Source organism: Clarias gariepinus, chromosome 4 (genome assembly GCF_024256425.1).
Source record: "Clarias gariepinus isolate MV-2021 ecotype Netherlands chromosome 4, CGAR_prim_01v2, whole genome shotgun sequence".
Taxonomy (NCBI): domain Eukaryota; kingdom Metazoa; phylum Chordata; class Actinopteri; order Siluriformes; family Clariidae; genus Clarias; species Clarias gariepinus.
In genome coordinates, this window is record NC_071103.1 from 20,224,725 (window position 1) to 20,249,009 (window position 24,285).

The 24,285-nt window shown below is 37.6% G+C and overlaps 1 protein-coding gene across 1 annotated transcript; it reads left to right on the forward strand.

The window, feature by feature from the left end:
• The first annotated feature begins 1,036 nt into the window (after positions 1–1,036).
• gask1a (golgi associated kinase 1A) lies at positions 1,037–23,855 on the forward strand. The gene is made up of 5 exons (XM_053493916.1): positions 1,037–1,350; positions 12,081–13,412; positions 17,784–17,906; positions 18,845–18,948; positions 21,382–23,855. The coding sequence occupies exons 1-5, from the start codon at positions 1,348–1,350 to the stop codon at positions 21,578–21,580; spliced, it is 1,761 nt and encodes a 586-aa protein (XP_053349891.1). The 5' UTR covers positions 1,037–1,347; the 3' UTR covers positions 21,581–23,855.
• Positions 23,856–24,285: the final 430 nt, after the last annotated feature.

Genomic DNA, 24,285 nt, shown 5'->3' on the forward strand with positions numbered 1-24,285 from the left:
GTATTCAACCCTAAATATAAAATAATATTATGCCATTACAGGAAACCATCCTTGCTTTCATCAGTGCTAATGATCTTTTGGAAAGACACGGGTTTACATAGTTGATTTTGCAGATTTGTACAGAGCATTGTTTAAGCAGGTCAAAAAACAAATAAAAAAAAGTAGTCCTAGTGAGAGATTATATTTTCTCAGGACACTGATTTCTCCTGTCAGAGTTAAGAAAGCGTTCAACAATTTTTCACTGTTTTAGGTTTGTTTTGTTGGCTTGCACCGTGTTTTAAATATGTTGAAAAGCATGTCATACTTTAATGCATATTTTAGTGAAACGATAATAAATACATGAATGTGAAAAAAAATACATTTTTTCATGATGATTTTTGTTTCGGTTCCTGTATTCTCATAGATAGATAGATAGATAGATAGACACATTTTCTCATTCCTAAACTTGCCAGTAGAGAGCAGTATTATCCTAGATACCGTTACAGTCATGAGCTAATGGACTGATTAAGTTGATACTGACAGTAGGTGATGGGTTGTTCATGATAATGATCCTACATGATTGTAATCTGCTTCCAGCGCACGTGCGTGACGTGTGCGCGCGCGTGGGCAGGAGTTTAAAAGCTTGCGCGTGAGCGTTACATGGCAGATTAATAACTCAATTAGAGAGGAGTGCAGCGTGCAGACTCGACTTTTAAATCCTATAATGCTTTATAAAGTTTAGGTTAATGCATGGCGCCGGTGCACCGACAAGTCTCCAGGTTTAAAAAAAAAAATAAAATTAAAATAAATAAATAAAAAGGTGCTTTTAAACACCTTGAGTGTTCCTGAGAGCACACAGTGATAAACCCGAGACAACAAGATCACTATTAATGAAAAGGTGCTTCCTCCTCGCCTTCCCCTGCTCCTCCAGTCAGTCGCGCTCTTCCAGACGGTTTCCCTGTGGGTTAAACACTGCGCATTCTGCAGCTCTCAGGTTTCACTCTTCACTACGAATCCGAATCCGGAGGGATTGTCCTGCTCAGCCAGTCTAGCCCCACTGCTGAGGTTTCCGTCCTGGAAGAAGAATGTGCAGTGAAGTTTTGCAGCTTTTGTAGCCTTAAAGTTGAAGTGGAACTCAAAGGTGCACGGTCCGACTCTCTCTCTCTCTCTCTCTCTCACACACACACTTGAAGAGAGAGGACAAAGAGAGAGAGAGAGGGAATAATAATGCAGCCTGAGTGCGGGTTCTGCAGCCTTACTGCTGTTTCATGCCACAGGAATGAGAATGATGATGTGGCCATGAAGAAGAAATGATCACAACCAAGCACAGACCTGCGTGAACACCAAACTGCTGGACCTGCTTTTGAGATGGTAAGAGGACATATCTAATGGTCTGTTAATTCCTGTGGATATTTTTTTTCTTCTTCGAGAAAATGATCTCCTTATTACCATATGCACTAAAAATATTGTGAAGTTTCACAGCTTTGCAAGCTTGTGCTGTTTGAACTGCTTGAGTTGTTGTGTTTCTCTCCGAAGTTGAAGTTAATCCTGCATGCATTCTACCATGGTACAGTATACTGTATGCATGGCGGCACAGTGGTGTGCATTGCACCTACAGGGTACATTTCGGTTCCCGCCTCAGGTCTGTGTGCATGGAGTTCGCACGTTCTGCCCGTGTGTTTGTGAGTTTCCTCTGGGTGTTCGGGTTTCTTCCCATAGTCCAAAAACATGCAGATTAGACTAACTGGTGTTCCTAAATTGCCCATACAGTAGTATATGAATGTTGACCAGAGATCCTGAGGTCTAGATATCACTTTTTCCACATTTTGTTATGTCACAGCCTTATGCTAAAATTGATTAAATTAATTTGTTCCCCTCAGAATTCTACACACAACACCCCATAATGACAACATGAAAAAAAAGTTTACTTAAGATTTTTGGAAATTTATAAAAAAAAATAAATAAAAAAATAGAGACAGCACATATACATAAGTATTCACAGCCTTTGCTGTGAAGCTTAAAATTGAGCTCAGGCACATCCTGTTTCCCCTGATCATCCTTGAGATGTTTCTGCAGCTTAATTGGAGTCCACCTGTGTTAAATTCAGTTGATTGGACATGATTGGAAAGGCACACACGTGTCTTTATAAGGTCCCACAGTTGACAGTTTATGTCAGAGCACAAACCAAGCATGAAGTCAAAGGAATTGTCTGTAGACCTCTAAGACAGGATTGTCTCAAGGCACAAATCTGGGGAAGGTCAGAAAGAAAATTTGCTGCTTTGAAGGTCCCAATGAGCACAGTGGCCTCCATCATACGTAAGTGGAAGAAGTTCGAAACCACCAGGACTCTTCCTAGAGCTGGCCGGCCATCTAAACTGAATGATTGGGGGAGAAGGTCCTCAGTCAGGGAGGTGACCAAGAACCCGATGGTCACTCTGTCAGAGCTCCAGAGGTCCTCTGTGGAGGGAGGAGAACCTTCCAGAAGGACAACCCTCTCTGCAGCAATCCACCAATCAGGACATTATGGTAGAGTGGCCAGAGAGTCTCATCAGACCTGAGAATTTAGTTTCTCATGGTCTGAGAGTCCTTCAGGTGCCCTTTGGCAAACCCCAGATGGGCAGCCATGTGCCTTTTACTAAGGAGGGGCTTCCCTCTGGCCACTCTACCATATAGGCCTGATTGGTGGATTGCTGCAGAGATGATAAATTTAATCCATTTTAAAATAAGGCTGTGACATAACAAAATGTGGAAAAAGTGATGTGCTGTGAATACCTCCCGGATGCACTGTATGTATTGCTGACAAGACAGTACCAAATAGAGATATTTAATTTATTCTGTTCAAACAAGTCTTTACAATTTTTTGTGGCCCTTCTATAGAATGACTAATTCTAGTTACCTGATACTTCTACATGATAATTGTAAATACTTTACTTAAAAAAAAATATATCTTGTATTTTTTTCTGATAGTTCCATGCTTTTGTGAAATTCTATTCTATCTATAATTACTTTTACTTACTATCTTTGTAAGGACCATCTACTAAAAAAATTTTTTATTTAGTCTTTAGTAGCCACATTATTCCTGGCCAGAGTCACAGTGAATCTGGAGCGTATCTCAAAAAAACAGTAGATGAAATGTTTGAGAATTCCCACCAAAGAAGTTCCACAACAAAATTGTACACTTACAGGCAATTTAGCATGGCCAGTTTACCTACCTGCATGTTTTTGGGAGATGCAGGGAAACCCACAGGAACATGGGGAGAACATGCTGCAAAAACACACAGACAGTAAGCCATGCTTAGGATCAAACATACCCACTAACATATACTGTACACTCACTCACTACCTCACTCACTCATTCTCATATACTGCGCGCACACACACACAAATTTCTCATCAATCCCCTAGACATTCTCCACACACACACAAAACATCAGCAGTGAAGGGTTGATCAGGTCTATATTTAATGCCTGAAATAGGTCTACTTTGGAGTGTGGTCTCAATCTGCCCCTGCGGTCATTTATCATGAATTCTGTACTCACATCATTACTGAACACATTTTTCATTTTTGCGGCAGATTTCAGTTCTAACCAGGTTAGATATATGGAACATAAGGAGGAAAGAATAATGGCCAGTTATGTTCTTTTTTTGATTAATGATATAAAGGAAATTTAATGGAGGATAAGGTTGTGTGTCTGTGTGTGCATGTGAGTGTGTGTTTGTGCACATTTGTAGCTCTAAAATCACACTATTGCCACGGAAGCATGGGTCAGATTGCATGCAGATCCTTTAGTGAAGCAGGCCAAACATGCCCAGGTTCTGCTTCATCGTATCCATTATAAATTATGTATGTATTGCTAACCGGATTAACCATAAATCTGTCACTCACGGGTCCTGGGAAAAAGCCGAATTATTGGGGAAGCATTTGTTATGCGGAGAGTGACTGCATTCCGTAATATGAGTCATGACAGTTATATTGGTGTGTTGTAACTAAAGTACATGTGAGAGCAACTCAAACAAGACAAGGCAGTTCAGACTGAGAAAGAATCCATATTTGGTTGAACAAGTCCTGATAATGTAAAAATGTATGTATTTTTTTTTTAGACTTTACTTTAGAGTGTACAGAACACAGTCAGTGTAGAGCTTGTTCTGCAATGGACAGCAGTTTTACATCTTTAATATGTGGCTGACTATGCAGCATCTTAGATTAATTTTAAATAAAGGAATACTATTGAAAACACATCTTGTCATTTGCTGCTAGAGTCCAGTTTACTGGGGCGTTTTGACAGTTGAGTTAATTTCTGGTGAAATAAATTCTGAAGAAAAAACTGTATACTGACAGCCTGGAAATATTAAATATCACATGCTTCAGATAGGGTAAGAGGAAAAGTGGTACCATTCTTTAACGGCTCTCAAACCCTATCTGTTGGATCTGGACACGGCAAAATCCCTCGTTGTCTTCATTATAAGTATTGGCATATTTATTATAAGGTATTTCTCCCCCTTTGCCCCCTTCTCTCACCAGGGCCATGCCTTTCACAGAGGTTTTCTATAAATTATCTATTGATCAGCCATAACATTAAAACCAAATTCCTAAGCAGCTCTAACCCACTGATCCATGGACTCCACAAGGACCTCTGAAGGTGTACTGTAGTATCTAGCACCAAGATATTAGCAGGAGATCCTTAAAGTTAGGCAGAGAAGAATGCTACTTTGACATTGAATTATTTAACATAATGATTATTTATTTATATATAATAATGAAATAAAGTCATTTAGTTTCAATATTCCATGGTATTTGTTAATATATTGTATTTACAATAAAATAATCTAAACTGGATTATGTTCATTCGTGTTCGTGTACGCGGGGTGCCGGAAAAATAATGTAACTGTAGGCACGTACATTTTTGAAAAGCATGTGACCTGAGGCTGAGCTCAAATTGGATTTTTTCAAATCATCCTTGGGGCGCAGCACTGTGCGCTCCGAACCCTCCCACTTTTGTTCTTAGCGAATCAATATTGTTTTTAAATATTTGGGCTCATGTGATTGGACCATTCTCAACGTGTCTTATTTACGGTCAGCAGATTGTTAGTTAATGTATTGAATAGTGATTGATGTAAAAGCCAGCTAAATATGAGAGGAAATTCTGTAATTTCTTTTAGTGATGGGAAGTTTTAATCATTTTAGTGACTCGGTTCTTTGAATCTCGTTCATCAAAAAATTGAGTCATTTAGTTTATTTTGTTCTTTTGATCATAAATAAAATAAAATGTTGCTTTTTTAATAAAAAGACTCCTAATATGTAAACATACACAAATTTTGGCTATAGTTTCAGTAATGAAAATATTACAATGCAGCTAAAAACATATTATAATAAACAGAATGAGCAGCTCACCGCTTATATCTTCCAGTCTGAGTCGTTCGTCCTTTTGAATCTATTGCACCGCATAGTGTCTATGGAAGTCACGTGACAAAGGAACGAACGAATCAAAGTTGAAGAGTCATTGAGAAAAAAATCATGAAAAAAATTTCATGAACGACCCATTACTAATTTCTTTGCTAAATGCCCCGGACGAAGAAAAAAAAAGATCTTGGACCAGATCTACCCGATTTTCTCATTAAGCAGCAGTCAAGTGATCACGGCCGAGCTTACACTCTGTGCTTTTCCAGCACTTCTTCTGGCAAGCGGAGCAGGCTGACTGGACGTGATGTGATTCATGCCTTTATTTTATACTAGTAGTGATGATGCTTAATCACCTGATAAATTAAAGTTTAATTTAATCATTTTGGGGGTCCATAAGATCTCCATAGTGCCCACTGGGATCACATGACAGGGGAGGCATGGGCACTCTGACCCATCTGTATCAACGACAGAAAGCTGTAACACACTGTGTGTCCTGGAACCCTGCTATCATCAGAGCCAACATCAAACTTTCAGAAATTCGTACTACATAAACTCTTCTGTGGGATTAAATCAGACAGTCAAGCCTTCAATCCACACATGCATGACCCTGTCATTGGTCCAACGTCGGTTTCCCTTCCTTGTACCACTTTTTTTAGATACTAACCACATACATGGAACATTCCATAAGACCTATTTTTTTTTAGAGATTCTCTGACCCAGTCTTATATATTATATCTTCTGTATTATGCTTAGCTTCAAAAGCTGTTTAATGATACTTAAGGTCCAGGTAATAGTGACATGGAATGTCCCATATGGGTTGTGTTCTGTGTATCACATTCTTGAGCTCCTTCGATTACTGCCTCTAGCTTTTGAAGTGTAAGCGACATGAACTACTGTCCTTAACAATATAGAGTACATGGAAAAATGAAGATAAAATATAAAAATATATACCACATGACTTCCCCACAATCTGTATCATAAGAGAACCTTGTGGTATATTCTTCTATCCTCCACGTCATATTCTCTAGGAAAATATCTCGACCCTCCTTCTGAAATGTCTCATGCTCAATACCATGAAACTTAATGCGTTCTGCAGGGTGTGGTATGATTGGAATCCTGTGGATAATGTAAATAGCTGGCAGGCCATAGTCATGTCTGTGCACAAGTAGGTGAGAGGAAATGAAAAAATAAATGGATTTTTTTTTCTTCCCAAATTATTTAAGGGAAGATTCGCTCTATATACTACCAATGTAGTGTTTTGAAATTCTGAAAGATTACCTTTTAGGAAAAAAAAAGGTAAATGTAGCAAAACCACAGGCTTTGCCACAGTCTCCCATTAATCTGGGACAATAGGTCTGGTTTGATGGGTAGTGAGCATGAAGTGCCTGTCTGTAACAGGTGGTACTATGGTTTGTTCAGTTAGAAGGTGGAATGGGCAGGTTTTCAGCCATCAATTTGGCCAGTCATATGTCAACATGTCTTGGTGCAAAGCCTCTGTCTCTGTCATATCTGGAACCACATAGAGTTGCCTGTCAGTTTGAAAATAGATCAACCGCTGAATGTTCCAACGGCAGGTGAACTACCTCCTTGTGCTTTTGACATTCCCTGGGTATAGACCTGCTACTAAACATTAAATCTGCTGTCTGATCATATCAGCTGGATACTGTAGGTATACATCTATCATACATCTATGCATCCACCAACTTCCAAAGCTTGTTCGCCTCTTTCAAAATTGCTTGTGATTTTGTGCCACCCTTACTCGTGACTAAAGCATCACCCGCTGTGGTGTTGCTGGTATTCATGTGCACATAGAGACATTGAGATTTAATAGTCCACAGGGCTAATTTTTTTTAGAGGATACAATCGGTGGTCATGTATTATACATTACAATGGAACTGCCTCAGTTTTTGCCAGATTGCACATCCATGGAAACCCCATTGTTCCATGTTTCAGTGTTCAAGATTTGGACATATAACTGTATAATAGCATAATTGGTAATACCTTCTTCCTTCTAAATGTCACAAGCTGGTAGAAACAGTATAATACTCCTCAAGCTCCTTCTAAATCACATCCCCTGCAAAAACACACAGCCAAATAGGACAATAAAAATGCTTAGAAAAACACAAGAGGATCTGTGTCTGCCACTGCAACATTTTTCTAGATATCGTAAAATTGTTGCATGTGCACATGAAGACCAGCAACGTACATAAAGTGTCATATAGAGAGACAGTGATGGTTAGTGAGGAATAAATGCAGGGTTTTAGAATAGTTGTTTAATTAAGTTTACTTTAAGAATGCTTAACGTTGGTTTTTATTAATCCTGAAAAGTGATTTACACACACACACACACACACACACACACACATACACACACACACACACACACACACACACACACACACACGTTGATATACGGGAGAGGAGCAGATGGTTCATCTCTTTCACACACACACAAACACACACACACACACACACACACACACACATATCTTGATTTAAACATGATCACACATACTTTTGCTTTTTCTCTGCTGCCTCATTTCACTTTTCGCCTTCATTTATCTCATGCTTTATCAAACACACTTGTCCCATATTTTTGATATCTCAGCAAAAAATAAACATCATCAAGCCATACTTTACTAGAAGACCAGGTTTCCCTGTAATAATATAAATATGTTCCAGGTCATCATTATGCAGTTCCCTAAAATGAAACGTTTTAATAATGATCATTAAATCAGAGACAGATGGGAATCAGCTATGACTAAATTCAAATATTATCAGATTACCTGGTGCTTTGTCACACAGATTAAAGTAAAATGTAGGAATCGATAGCTTCTGTTCTGTTGATTATTTTCATATGAAAAAATGTGGATGTGGACTTACTGTATTAGCTTATTCATACTAGCAGGTGAAATGGATGGAGAAGGTAATAAGGATGTTAATTTCCAAAAGTTGATTTGATGTCATAACATGATTACCTCAGACGTTTTGACATAATGATCATATAATGATGTGCAGGTGACATTAGCTAATTCGGATATTTGAAACTTTCTACAGTAATTAATAGCTGGTCCTATTTAGGATTTAAATCTCAAATGGTGTAAAATGGAGAGCTAGTGTGCTAGGGTGTACAATTCCTTGTTCCGCACACCAATTAGTGCGCTGGATCTGGGATTAGAGAGGTATTTGAAATTCAGCCTTGTGTTATCAGCTAGTTAGCTTTGCAGCTCATGTTAGCTGTGAAACACAACACATTTTCTGAATCACTTAGATACCATCACTAAGTAGACAAATTGTTGTTTAAGATAACGATGTTATCCGTGGCTGGTTTTGTATGTGGGCTTTGGCACTGGCACTCTGATAAATTACGTCCCTTTTGGGGTTGAGAAGTGGACAGGACCATGGCGGACAGACAATGTGATGTCAAGTGTGAAAGGTCTGTAAGAGCTCTGGACACAGAGAAACAGATCCTTACAGAGTGCAAGCTTTGCTCACGAATCAGGCTGCACTTCACAGAAATGCAGTAACACACAGTATTCAACATAAAATCAGCATAAGGAATACATTGCTAATGGCACTTGACAGCATTTTCATTCCAGTATCTTTGCTGACAATGAGCAAAAACCATGTTTTAGTTTCATCCAGAAAAAAAAATATATATATATATTAATGCACCTACTGTATAGGTCAAGGCCAGGCACTGCTACGATTAAAGTCTCTCTCTCTTTCTCTCTTTGTAACTTTTTGTTATGTGTCTTTCTAACTGACATAACTTTCCTGACAGCTCTAATGGTCTCAAAGTGCAGTTTTGTTTAATTACAGCCAAATACTGAATGATTGTTTATTTCCCTCTGCTTTTGACCTTCTCCTTCACTGCATACAAGGCTTTTGTGCAGAATGATTCTTTATCTTCTGTCTTCCTCTTGAGGAAGATGACTTGCTGTATGGGCTATTGACACGTCTCTAACTCGCAGTTGAAAGCCAGAGGCGATGTAATTATGCAACTCTGGCAGCTCGTAAGAAAGGCTTGATCATTATCATTGAAATTGCTCCTGACCTTATCTTAATCATCTCCTTGGTGGGTTTTGTATTCACCTGTCCCTGCTGTGTCTTTATTATCCTCAATGTTTAATGAGATCAGCTCCTTAGAGATCTTCTCTCAGTCACAGCCTGTTTGCCTGGTAAAAGACTAAATGACCTCACTTGCCTGTACCTGTGCTGGAATTAGTTAAAGGGATAGTACAACATTCTACTTTTCTGGAAGATAAGTAGCTTTGTAATACAAACAAACATAAAAAAAAAACAGATGTCTTATTATTATTTCAATATAACCGATTGTTAAAATACTTGAGTCCAGTTAATATTATTTTTTCTAGATAAGATCATCTTTCTTTCCAAGAACGAGCAACTCACAAACCGAAGATTCTGCGCGATGTTGTTTTATTGTGCGGTTTTAAACTTTTTGCACAGTTTTTTTGTTTAAGGATAAATTACAGCTACAAACTTAATGTTCACATCATGTCTTATAGCCTCATATTTATGTTGGTCTTGGGTGTGTATTGAAAAATCAGGGGATTTAAATGCAAATAGATATTATAATAGATATATATTAGAAGAAGAACAACTGCAATAATTTATCACCCGGACAGATTGTAAAGTAAAATGTTCCATTAAGGTTATGTGTGGTTTTTACATAGCTGGAGGTCGAGACGGAGCCAGTGGCGCATTTAAAGTCACTCGGCTGTTAAGTACAATCTATTCTACTGCCAATGTTTGTCTATTAAGACTTAAACGTGATTTTATCTACCTGTTAGCACTAGGCGGGACAGAAACACCCAGACTCAACAACCACATAATTTTTGGCTATACAGTGTAGTGTAGATCTGGGACTGAGACATTATCAAAAATAGATGAAATAAAAGCAAGTCGTGGCTAACTTCTCAGGCTCTTTATTCTGTCTTGGTGTTGTGCTTGGAGCATTGCCATGCTGAAAAAGCATCTTTTCCTTCCTCTTTGGAATTGTTTTTACTCTGGGAGTGTTTAAGTTATTTAAGGGGGCAGCTACAGCATGCAACTACTGTACAGCATGTTGGCATGGTGACAGGAATGGGATGATGGGATGTGCTAAATGCTTGACTACTTAATTAGAGAGATGTCATCCAAAATGCAAAAAAAAATAAAATATGTATATATATAGTATGAAAGACACTTGAGGTGGTCTCTGTACTTATTATTATATCTGCGTCCAGTTTGTGGAAAACCTTCTTATGTGGCCACTATTATAATAGTCACAGATGAAAGCATGGTGATTTTTATATGTCTTTTTGTTTATTTATAGGAGAATTAGTTACATTTCAACTTTAATATAAAATTAAATACAGATCTATGTGTTGCACTAGACTATAACTTCTCTGTTACATTGTCTACCTACATGTTTGATTTCTGTGAATATCAAATATCAAAACTACCGTATACATACAGAGACTTTTGATCTGTCCTGTAGATTATTTTTTCTGTGCATGTCAGCCACTTCAGTGTTTGCTCAAAGCTGACACATACCATCAATGCAGCTGTCTGTTTGTTCTGTTAGCAATGGTGAGCCACAAAGCCAAACCCGTATCCTTATTTAAAATCAGATATTTCTACTTACTCATCATGCTATTACTTTCATACCCATCTCATTCTGCAGCAAACCATCCCTTACACATGCCACTGAGATGATGTGCATGTCCCTGCAGAAGGTAGGAGTGTATATTAGTTTCCTCACAGGCAGGAAAAACCAATCCATAAGACCTTCAGCCTTTTGGTGCTACAGGCATGACATTCTTCAACCTGCCAAATAATGGGAGCCTTTCATAAGCACTATCTGGAAAAGTCATAAAAACATTCAGCCGGTGTAAAAGATCCTACAGAGCCGAAACATTCCTCTCCCCTCAGGTTTCCCCTCTTCACTATATACAGATACAGAGACAGAGGAACATTGGACACCAGATGTATCTTTTGAGCAGAGGGGAAAATATTCTAGGAAAAGGACAACATGTGAAATGAAAATACAGTTAAGTGAGAAAACAAAATCGCAGAGTAAAATGAATCAAAATGCCAGTTTTTATACAAAGGAAAAACTTTGAAAACGTTTCGCCTTTCTTTATTTCTTATTTTAGATGTACATTGGCAGACAATTGCTGCCATATGCAGCTTAAAATTATAGCTTACTCTTCAAGAAAATGGTGTTTTGGGGCCAAAATAATTAGAAGTCCACAGAAAAAAAAAAACTAACTACATGTTTGGTGTCATTCCATGCAGATTATGATTCTTTTCTTCTTTTTTTTTTTGATGACGAAAGCAGTTTTCAGATTTGTTCCAGTATTGCTTAAAGACATGGTGCCATTTTGGGAGTAATGTTGAAATGTAAATGATAACAGGCCGAGAGGGAGAAAGGTGGGTCATGATATTCTGTATATGCCAGAAGAAAAAGAAATGTTGAAAAGAAATCTTTTTATATAATAGCCAAGTCTGACTGCTGTTCATATAGCACCAGACCCTAAATGTTTGTTTTTTACTCATGTGATCTGAGCTGCTTTTCTCTGTCTAGTTTAAGGAAAAAATAGCTTTTTTGTGTGATTTGCTGACATTGTCACCCGAGTAGTTATTGCTGTACGATTTGTCTTAATCAGCACTGTTTCTTTGCTCTGTCTGGCAGGGTCTGGGAGCAGGGATGAAGCTGAAAGTGAAGCAGCGCTACATTGTGGTCTTTCTGTCTCTCCTCACCCTGTCAGTAGTGATGATAAACACATATTCACCTTTACCCTGTGAACAGAAATGTTTGCTGTCAGAAGGGCCTCACCATAACCAGCCCAGTGAGGCAGAAGCGAAGAACTTGAAACATCAAGTACCTCAAAACACACGTAACGGATCTTGGAAGCTTTCTAAAATAAAAGCTTTAAAAAGGCACACACTATTCATTGATCAGCACCGATACAGGCGCAGTAAAATACAGGGAAATGCCAATTTTTTAACCAGAAATGATGCAAATACAACATTTGTGACACTAAAACAAGTGATTTATCAAAGCAGAAATAAGAATTCCACCCAAACATATATGGCCAAAACAAAGGAACAGTTTTCCAACCAACGCGGCAATGTCACTGATTCCAAACATGCCAGCCATCTTCTTGTTCCCAGACATGAGCAAACCATACCCCGGTCTGCCAGTATACATTCCCTCCACCCAGACATTAAGCCACGCAGGCACAAATGCACTCCAGATGGGCCTAAACCAGAGGAGATGAAGTGGAAAGCTAGTGTAGGGTTGTCTCCAGAACTGGGGTTGTCCCCAAAAGGAACCAAAACATATGAAGGACAAGCAAAGTTCTCTGAGAAGAAGCAGTACCACTCTGGTGTTGAAAACAACCATGTCTCGGGAGAAGGGTCTGAGGGGAGGGACTTCATGCCTAGCTGGTGTGAGACTTTGCATGAAGTTTGGGACCAAACCAGAATTGAGTCTTTGCCCTGGTTCAGTGAAGATGATGTTAAAAAAATAAATCTGCTTGCCAGAGGCACTGTGTTGAGTAAAGCCAGAATTCCAGGCCATGGCCAAGTTCTTCAAGTAGGACTTGGTGTTTGCAACGAAAACAATGCTCCGCTAACGGGAGACCATAACAGTCGCTGCCAGCTCGGACAGTGTGCCCTGATCAAGCGTCCCAGTGATTGGTTTGAGGTTCTTGCGTTTCATTTGGACAGGGTTTTGGGTTTGAACCGCAGTCTTCCAACCGTTCTAAGGAGCTTTCATAGTGATCTTTTGCCATATAAATATACCAGTGGTGCTGGCAGACCTGTGGTGTGGTGGGATCCAGATATTCATCATCTAGCTGATGATGATAATGACCAGAACTCCTTTTCCCTCACCTGGCCCCAGTATCAGGATCTGCTAAAGGCAAGATGTGGAATGCGATTGCCTCTAAACTCATCAGTGTGTGTAGGTGTGCACCATTCAGAGTGGGCAAGACTGGCGCTGTTTGACTTCCTGCTACAGGTGAGAGGTTAAATAGTAATTGTAATGAAAAATAAGGCTTTTTTTTTTTAAGTAAGGCAAAGAAACCTTAATTATCGAATGCACCACTAAGAAACCCTGTTTTATAAGAAAGTAGTCATAAATGCTTTTTGGGAAGTGCATGTCTCTGGGGCATCTAGATTAGATTATGCACGGCAGCATTAGGTGAGTCATACTGTAAGTGTAGAAGCTCCAAGCTGGAAATACAGCAAGGACAGATGAGTATCAGGAAAGTCTAAAGGTTGAGAGGCGCCATAGAAAGAGAACATCTTACAAATCTGGTACGAGTCCAGCTAAACAAAAATGTTTAGTTATTACCATATCATTTTAACATCACCAGTATTGAAATTACGTTCCACAATGATTCACTGAGTGAAGTGAAGGACTCTGCCAAGTAAACAGTGACTTGCCTGCCAAAAGCAGTACTGCACAAAACTCCTGATGAGCTTTTTTATCAGCAGCATTCATTTCTCTCTCAGACATCCGACCATCTCAGACAGCTTTGTGCAACCAGCTTCTTATTGTCCTTTTTTGTTTACGATTGCATTTTCTATTCTCATGATACACTTCTAATTACCAGAACCCGAGTGCATAACTCTTTCTGCAGTCTGGTTGACAGTTAAGTTCTTCTGTGATTCACGAATAAATTTTATGTTCCATGCTGCAGGGATGGGTTTTATTAAATGTATTCCTTAATGAGGAAACATTTATCTACAATGATGATATATCTGATGTGTTTATTTACCTTACCCATAAGTCTGTGTCTTTGATAGGTTTAGTGTTTGCGTTGAAGCGAGAGCATCATTAGCAGCACTGCAGTAAGTGTAAATGGCAACTGTAATCTGCCAATTATGGTTAATGATGCTATTAAGGGCTTAAGCTGGTATGACAGAACCCTAACTGAGCTATTAGGCAGAAAATATTCATTTCTTACTGTTCTTGCTGTTTATAAGTAACTGCAATAAGTACAGAGCTTCAGATGAGAAAAACAATTACACAAAGCAAAAATATGATCCCGAATCAGAACAATAGATTTTACAGTCTAACATTAACAAAAGGAATATATTTGTCTGTGGTCAGAGCAGTGAATACTCTGGTAAGTGTGGTGGCTAAGTGGGAGGTGTGTAACCTATTTAGTGACACCAGGGCCAGCTAGGATGACATGACGATGTGTGTTTGATCTCTCCATTAAAGAAGATGCAGTATAAATTTAATAGTGAGAAACATGAGATTGAAGTTGATTATTCAAACAAATGATTTGGATGTATAATGTGTAATAATTTCCGTTTTTATAATCTATTAGGATTAGGATTATGTAACATACTTTAATTGTAATTTTATTTAATTAGTTTAACTTAAATATACCAAATTTACTATTATTTACCATTGTTTATTTTTGTTCAACTTACGTTTTGCTTGAGTAGAAATTCATTTAAATTCACTCACTCATTACTCACTCATCTTCTATACCACTTTATCCTGTATTCAGGGTCACGGGGACCTGGAGGGTATCCCAGGAGATTTAGAGCACGAGGCGGGGTACATCCTGGACAGGGTGCAGGGACAGCCAAACCATCACAGGGCACACACACATACACACATTCATTCACACATTATGGGCAATTTGGGAACGTCAATTAACCCAATGTACATGTCTTTGGACTATGGGAGAAAACCGGAGTACCCGGAGGAAACCCACCAAGCACAGGGAGAACATGCAAACTCCATGCACACAGAGACGGGAATCGAGCCTGGCCGGGAAACTAACCCGACCCTGGAGGTGCAAGGCGACAGTGCTAACCACTACACTACCGTGCCATTTAAATACATCGTTGCATAAATATTTTTCAATGCAGTAGAGGAGAACCACTAGAGTGACTGTTCTTATGAAGGGTCATAGGCCAAAACACTTGATTGTTTAAGCTAGCAAACAATAAAAATGAATAAATTTTGTTGCAAAAAAAAAAAAAAGTCATAAATGTGTGTATTTTTGAGTGTAAGATGAGAAAGCTATGATAGGCCGTGAAAAAATGGAGAAAAACATCAATAAGTCTAACCCGGCCAAAGGCTAATAGCATGGTATTGATTTGGTGTGATTGCTGAGCAGGATCCCTGAATGCTTGTTCGAAGATGCTCGCTCAACAGCTCTGCTGGCTTTGAGGTGCAAGTTAACACGCTTCAGTGTGAAGGACACATTCACTGTCACTACAGAGATGGAAGATTTTCTGTGCACTGCGGATAAGACCTTTATGTCTTGTTTGCTTCTTCTATACTTTTTCACAGTTTTGATGTTTCAAGGACAGTGAAAGCATAATGTTGAATATCGAGCATGCTTATGCATTCCCACAATTTATTACTTTGGGTTACTGTCCAAGGGATTTACCATAGGGTGCAAGAAACCCGAAATACATTTGTAACAGGGTGCCGTTTCAGACACAGTTTTAATCTGCATTGATATCAGGTGGCCAGGGGTAGCTTAGTGGTTAAGGCATTGGACTACGGTTCAGAAGATCCCAGGTTCAAACCCCACAACCACCAAGTTGCCACTGTTGGGCCCTTGAGCAAGGCCCTTAACCCTCAACTGCTCAGATGTATAATGAGATAAAAATGTAAGTCGCTCTGGATAAGAGCGTCTGCCAAATGCCTAAATGTAAATGTAATGTAAATGTACATTTGCCCATGGGGCTTATATGCATAGAGATATGATCATTATTATACCTGCACATGCAGTATATACTTTTTTTCCCCATATATAGCTCATCTTCTATCTTGGAAGGAAGTTCAGATCAGAGCTCATGGTCAGCCATGGCACAACAGCCTCGAGGCAGCCTAGGGATCAGCACATTCATCTGCTAGGATTGAAAATCACAGCCTTGCCATCAATAGCAGAGAACCTGACGAGAGAGCCTCTGAAAGACTATTATAACAAGGAATGGAAAATTTGGGATATTTATTTGTCTACAGTGCAAAATGACTGAGTATGGTTCACTGGAGCAAGATTGCACAAGATTACATAACTAAGTAATAAGGTTATGTAAGTTAAAACTGAGGTTATCTCTGTGCAAAATAAAGCACAAGAGAAAATCATAAAAATAAAAAAAAAGTACACATTGTGTACAGCATTTGGTACAATTTGATGTTAAAACAGACCAGGTTGCAAAAAAAGATTTTCCAGCTGTGTAATATTCTCTTATATGATTATATGTCTTATTATTTGCATTGTTTATATTTGGATATGACCCAGATGTATTTTCTCTATATTATGTTTTCCATATCAAAAATAATCTTTCAGTTTGACTTATTAGCCTCTTACTGGCTACCCTGAATGTGTGAGACATATGCTCTTCCAAACCGTGTGCGAACCTGTTGGAAAGAACCTGGGTTTTTGTCTGATCTTCTGAGGGATGCTTTTCACAGCCTTGTGCAATGTACCAAGCATGTGTGAAAGCCTGAGAACTGGGGAAATAGTGCTGTCCCATTGTGCACTGTGATAGTGATTATTACCCATAATCCTCCGCTTCAGCAAGTGAACCGTGCTATAACAATAAACCATAATTATTCTGATTATCTCTAGAACTGCTTCTCTACTGGCACAGAAATCTTCAGTAGTAGGCTGGAGACTGACAAATGTTCCTGCAGTTGTGTGTTCAATCACCTCCTGAGTAGTGTGCGAGGATAGATGAAAGTAGCACATGATCATGAAATGATGCTGTAGCAACGATTTACTAATTAGCACATAAAATCAGTGTGATGTTGATGAGATGTATGTGTGGTACCCAGGAACGTAATGTCTAAAAATGTCTACTTATTGCCCTTACAAATAGTGTAGAAACTGTGGACACCAGAAATTCTTTACCAGAAAATGCACAACAAGTGTGTGTGTGTGTGTGTGTGTGTGTGTGTGTGTGTGTGTGTGTTAATGGCCTCTGGTATGGTTTGCACTCTTCTTTATTTTCACTTAAGATACTGAAGTATGGGTACACTTGGCTCTGTGTGGGTGCGTGGGCAGTCATTTCTTGCCGAGCTGTGGCAAGTTTGCTCTGTTCGCTGAAGGAGCACTATTATAAAACCTATTATATGTCTGATAAAACACACGCCTCAACCACAGTGTACCACATCTCTGTTCAGTTTAACCTGCAAGAGACAAACAACACATAGGAGGAAGCAGAAAGAAGAAACAATAGATAGATAGACAGATAGATACATACATACATATTTTTAATATCATTACTTTTGCTTCTACATCATTTAACCCTAATACTATTGCTGTGATTATGACCGTATGCTTTTCTCTCTAATCCTTCTGTCTGTGATTTTTGTTTTCTCTAATCCATATGTTCTTATCTCCCACAGGTGAATGACAGACTGGACCGGTACTGCTGTGGGTTCCAGCCTGACCCTGCTGATATGTGTGTGGAAAACCTTCTCAATGTCAAATGTGCAAACCCTAAAGATTTAATGCTGGTGCATATTCTGGTAATCTTAATTTTCTCTTTAGACTGCTACTGTAGGAGCTGGTTTAAATGGTTTAAAGTAGCGCTTGTGCGTTAAGGAATCAGCCATGTCCTTGAGCAGTTTTGGACCTTAACTCTCCCTTTGACATCATTGCATGCATAAATGATGACATGGTGGCTTCAGTGAAACATAACACTATTGCACCTTTTAGTGCATGTGCATGCACTTCTACTGACCTGACAGAATACAAGAAGCTGAAAGAAGCTTTTGCAATCACTATGAAACAAAACAGACTGGACCGGTACTGCTGTGGGTTCCAGCCTGACCCTGCTGTGCAAAGGATATATAATGTATTATATTTTGCTACTAAAATTAACATACTTCATTATTTGCATTAACACTCTAGCTTTATATATGCCATGAAGCCCTGAGATACGATTAAAAATAGAGCCATTCATTTTATTACACTCTCTCAACTTCTTCACTCACACATCAAAAATAAGTACATGTGTTATTTAAACATCTATCCAGGGATTTCTCTGTGCCACACTATTATTCAAAATTATATATTTTTATACACATTTTCTAGTGTGTTGTGTTTTACAATACACCACTGACTGGCACTCAGTATTGAATTTGATGATAAGTATCCTCATAAAATATTCTCAAGTACTTAGAAAATATTGCAAAATTCTTGTATTTCAAGATGAAAATGTAATTATATCAAAAAATGACAGAAACGCTCTTAGGGACAAAAACTGTCAACCGTGTGTCAGCTGGATTACTTTACTTGTTATATGATTTGACAAAATGTGCCAGCATTACTTTTTGTTTATTGTGAAAAGGCTTTAATTTCACTAACATGATAATAGCAGTTAATTTAACGTAATTAAGTTTCAATGTGGTTGTGCCTTTTAAGTGCACTTGCATTCCCTAAGAAATTCTTCTGCTCTCTCCAGGTTCGGAGGACAGATTCCTCTAGACTAGTCTTTATAGATAATGCAGGCCGGCCCAATCACCCACAGGACAACCTCAACTTCAGACTGATTGAGGGCATTGATGAGTAAGTGCTTAATTAATTAATTATTAAAAAGCTAGTGTGTGTAAGGAATTGTACAGTACATATGCATGTGTGTATCTGCTTTATATTGTATAAAGGCATTTGTTCAGGCACACACATTTGAAATGTTCAATATTAATAAGAAGGTTTATAGATATTGAGTCAGAAAGGGCACTTATTCAATAATAATTCTGTCCTGGTGTGGTAAGAATAATCCCAAAATGTGTTCCAGACAATGAAGCATTATATCAAGTTCGTTTATTGCGCTCTTATATGTGTGTATTAAAGATTTGTGTCTACACATTATTCACAAGTGCTAATTAAAACAGAAATTTGATCAAACACAGCTATATGGCTGGATACAGCTATATTGCAGTGGCAATTTCATCAACTACTGTACATTTTCTGAGTTTAACAGATTAAAGAACAAAATGAAAACAATGCATTAGGTTAAAGAGGGAGTCAATGGTTTTTAAGTCAGGTTCTTTTTACACTTTACGTAATATAACATCCATATTACTGCAATACATTACGTTCTCAAATAAAGTTAAATATGTAAATGAAAACTGAATTTAAGGGGAAATTTAAGAGGATAAACACACTTGTATGAAATATTTTGTTAGGGTGCTCTAGATTAAAGGTTAGTACCTTATTCATAACTTGAGCTATTATATAGGTTGAAATGATTGAATTATTAAAATTACCAAAAAAAAATAAAAATAATAATAATAATAATTTCCCCTCATAATAATATACAAGAAAATGTTATTCTTATACATCTTTAGTAGGACTAGATGTCATAAGTGAATAGAATATACACTACCGTTCAAAAGTTTGCAGTCACTTTCTAACTCCATAATCGTTCCTGGTTTTTATTTTTCTACATTGTAAAGGAATGCTGAAGGCATCTAAAAAATGCATTAATCTCCTTTGAACAATTGATATTGAGATGTTTCTGCTACTTATGCTCTGTAAAGACTTCATAACGCCTCTAATCTAAGATGCTGTTAATTGGTCATTTTTCAGGCTGATAACTCTAAATGAACTTCTCGTCTGCGGCAGGGGTAGGTTTTGGTCTCGCCCTCCTGGGATGGCCTTCATGAGAGCCAGTTTCATTATGGTACTTGACGGATTTTGCAAATGCACTTGACAATACTGTTCTTGCAAGAACTATTACAATAAGGCTGACCTATGTGTCTTAAAATAAGAACTAACTGTTGTTTTTCTTGTTGTTATGTAATTACCTAATTCCATATGTGTTATTTTATAGTTTTGAAATCTCCAGTCTTGTTGTAGAATGTATAAAATAAATCACTAAACAAAATCAAAGAAATTTGCAAGTGACCCCAAACTTTTGAACGGTAGTATATGTCAGTTCTGGCTTAGGCACTTGAGGCTGGTTGGGTGTTTGATCCCCATAAAAAATCACTTTGCTGCTGTTTCATTTAAAGCCTGGAGGAGAAAGGGTTGGGCATTGGGCTAGCAACCCAGCCCTGGAGAAATAACTGTTGCTATAGAAACGATGAAAACAATGTGTTTTATAATATCCTGTAATGTGCAAGAATATCACACAATATCCACAATGTTGCAGAATGCCATGGAACAGAATATGGCTCACATAAGAAGAATGGTTTATTTTCTGTTAAGGTCCATTTGGAGCCCAACAGATAATTAACTATTGTCGATTCAAGAAAACATAAAATCCAGGCATAACTTTAGTTTCTGAATTAGCTTTTATACAAATTTAAACATTTCCTAAAATATTAGTATACCAGCAGTAGAATTTATAGAGTGCACAACATATACTCGTACAAACAGAACCCAACTAATATAATATATGATGTATCGTGTATGTTATGTAATGTAATTTTACTGTAATTAGCGATTCTGTTTAAGTTAGTTAGTTATAGCAAATATATCAAAATATCTGTAATAAAATGTCTTATTATCTGTCTAAATTTACCCTGTAGTAACTCAACCTGCACTTACTGTCAGTTTTCATAAATAGGAATAATGACAGTGTATTTGCATTTATGTGAACTTTAATATGCAAATATGTATGAAAAAAAATCTGTGACAAAGCAAATTTTCTGAAAATCAGTTGAACAGATAATGCTGATGTATTGCTGTAACTAGCAACATCAGCTAATCTGGAGTCCACTGTTTATTACATGCATGAGCAACACCCAGGCAATCAGACAAGGAAGCACATCTATCTGCCTGTCAATCATTTTGTCTGTCGAATTAGAAAAACTAACTAACTTAAATTGCACTAGCATTTCTACATGCAGTGCATGTACAGTATCTCAGTGTGTGGATTTACCAGGAAGATTAAAGAACCAGTCATATTTGTTAAGATGCAGAGCTCCATATCAGCTACCTTCAGTTAACCTGTACCAAAATAACCTGAGTGCAGAACATATTTTTGACGGGCAGGTTTCCAGAGAGAGCCATGTCAGTGCTGAGGTCTGGCTGTCTGGAGCAGCTGCTCCTGCGCTCGCTGTCTGTGGATAAGGAGCTGTGGGAGAGTCAAGGAGGAGCACCAGGCCTCAGAGCCATCATCCACACTCTCCAGCAAAGAGCTGAAATCCTGCTGCAGCACATACAGAACAAGAGAGTAAACAGTGATCTGTAAAAATACAGTACTGTGCAAAAGACTTGAGCCACCACACATTTCATCATGTTAAAGTAAAGAAATGGGAGTATGCTTTTGCTGTGACAGGCTGCAAAGTGCCTGAATATACAATTTAAAAACTGGTTGTTTATGTAACAATCTCAGCAGCAACCTCATTTCCTCTCTCGTCTGTTCAAACCACTCAGTATTCAGCATCACCAGTATACTAATCACCTGCCTGATCATCTGCCATCATCTGCACCTGTTTCTCACTGGTACAAGAGCTTTGCACAGTGCTGCATATCTTTTTTTTTTTTTAAGAATTTATGCTAAACAATAGGCAGGTAAAATGTGGTCATTTTTAAAGTTTTTTTAATGTATATATTAATGATTAATTTGTGATATGCAGTATGAAGCTGCTGCTTCATTGTGTGTCTAATAATCTGTGCTATAGTTATTTTGCATTGTTGAACAAGGCTTGGTGCAGTGCACTTATAAGAAAGTACTTCATGTAATATTCATGTTGACCATTCTCAAAAATTAATTTGGGATGTGTTTATTAAAGATAGACCTTTTCACTATCATAAAAAAGTTCTCTAAAAAGAAAAATGAGCAAGCTAACCTAAAAGTATAAAAGGCATCAGATTTTATATATAGGTATAGAATTTTAGGTATAAAATCTTGTGAGGCAGAAGTTTTGCAAAAGTGAATTTTGTGTGCTTAGAATTAGAGAAATCCCCTTATGCACTAGAGTGCAAAGATATAATATAATCAACTGTGTTGATTTGATCAGTTCTGACAATCGAGATCTCTGTATATTCTATTACAAATTGAAGCTATTTTTCACAAAAATAATGTAATAATTTATTGTAAGAGTACATGACACTTAAAAACTGTAATGACTGACTTTTTTCCAGGTCACTAAGAGATTACAATTAATGCTGTGTGTTAGGAACATATATAAACACATGTCAAGTTAATGGAGAAAATTTAGTGTAAATTTTAGATGTATATACAGGTCAGGCATCATATGATAAGCATCATATACTGTAAGTACTTAGTTGCATAAGTCTAAATGATCAAAGGTTTTTGTGCCATGTACTCGGACTTGCCGTATATGGCTTGCCATTGAAAGATGCAGAAATGCTGCTGGGTGAAAAAGCATGTCAAAGAAAAGAAATACTGCGTCAGCATTCTGCTAAAAAGGGATTTAACCCATTCAGATGTACAGCTTTGCTTGGTTGAACCATTTGCAAAGATAGTTGGGTGCTAAAGAGCTAAATGATTATTCAGCGTTTTAGCTGACGTATGAGACTGGTTTCTGGTTTAAGCAAACATTAAACCTAAATTCTGTTATTAACATGGGAAATTTTTGTTTCTGTTTATTTTTTATTTTTCCTTTTCCCAGAATGCTGTTGCATGTGTGGTGTTTAACCTTGTACTTGATATAATTGTTCAGGAGAACTGAATTGAACTGAATTTACTCACGTACTCACTCACTCACTCATCGTCTATACCGCTTTATCCTGTAGACAGGCTCGCAGAGGGTCTGGAGTCTATCACAGGAGACTTAGGGCAAAAGGCGGGGAACACCCCAACTCATCACAGGACACAATCTGAATTCAATTGAATTAATTTTCATTTGGTCACTGGTCAGGTTTCTCTATACAGCTTGCTTGTTGATTTCAAATCCTCCTAAGAACATCTGGGCAAAATAGTCACCAGATGCATTAAAACAGTGTTTAAGACTGACATCACTAAGTAAATCACATAAAAACAAATCATTTAATGAGCAATAAAAGCTTAATAAACATGTGTGCCGTTGTTAACTAGTAATATTCAGAACTCAGCAAGGTTAAAAACTTAACCCAGGAGTTGATTAATTGAACTTATTTTTCCTTTTTTTTTTTTTTTTTTTTGGTTTTTAAATTAACACCATTTAAAATGCATTCATCTTGGTCAGAGTCATGGTGGACCCCCGAGCCCATCCTGGGATCACTGTTTGCTGGAATACTCCCTGAATGGTTTAATCAGTTTAAATAGTGATCTTAGTGTAAGATTTATCTTATGCACAGAATTCTACCTTTGATTCAGCCTTTCACATGTGCATTGAGCATGTTTCTAATTGTAAGCCAAAAACTCTAGCGAATGTTCTGCTTTTAATCAAACTTGAATGCAATTCAACTATGTACATTCCTTTTATTCTTATGTCAAGAGTTCATCGGAGTATACAGATGTTTAACACCTGGAAATACGAGTGTTGGACTGAATAAAACAGATTTTATTTATCTTAAAAGCTCTGGGTTTTATTTTCATTTTGAATTTTTATTTTATGTTAATATTAATATTAAAATATGTGAATCATTTTAAAATCCTACATCAAGAAAAGATAAAACATCTATTAAAACTATAATGTAATTTAAGGTAACTATTTCAGTACCTCTTTATTGAAGAGATTGAAAGATGATTATTCCATTAAAATAATACTACCAAAAAAAAAAACTTGGATAGGTGTAATAGGTGGAGTCATTTGTAGTTATAAACACATTGCTTCAGACATTTGAATTTTCCTACAAAAACAGTTTAAGTAACATCTGGCATCATGCAGTGATTTCACTGTTGTAAATTCTTTTCTTTATTGTTGTTGTTACAGCATATAACAATATGGTTTCTCCACTGCAGCCTGATTAAATACCACAATACAACAGATTTTTCTACTGTTTTAG

Coding starts and splice junctions, on each gene's coding strand:
- gask1a (XM_053493916.1), top strand. Junction 13,413..17,783: donor TGTTTGACTTCCTGCTACAG/GTGAGAGGTTAA, acceptor TATCTCCCACAG/GTGAATGACAGACTGGACCG. Junction 18,949..21,381: donor CTGATTGAGGGCATTGATGA/GTAAGTGCTTAA, acceptor TTTGACGGGCAG/GTTTCCAGAGAGAGCCATGT.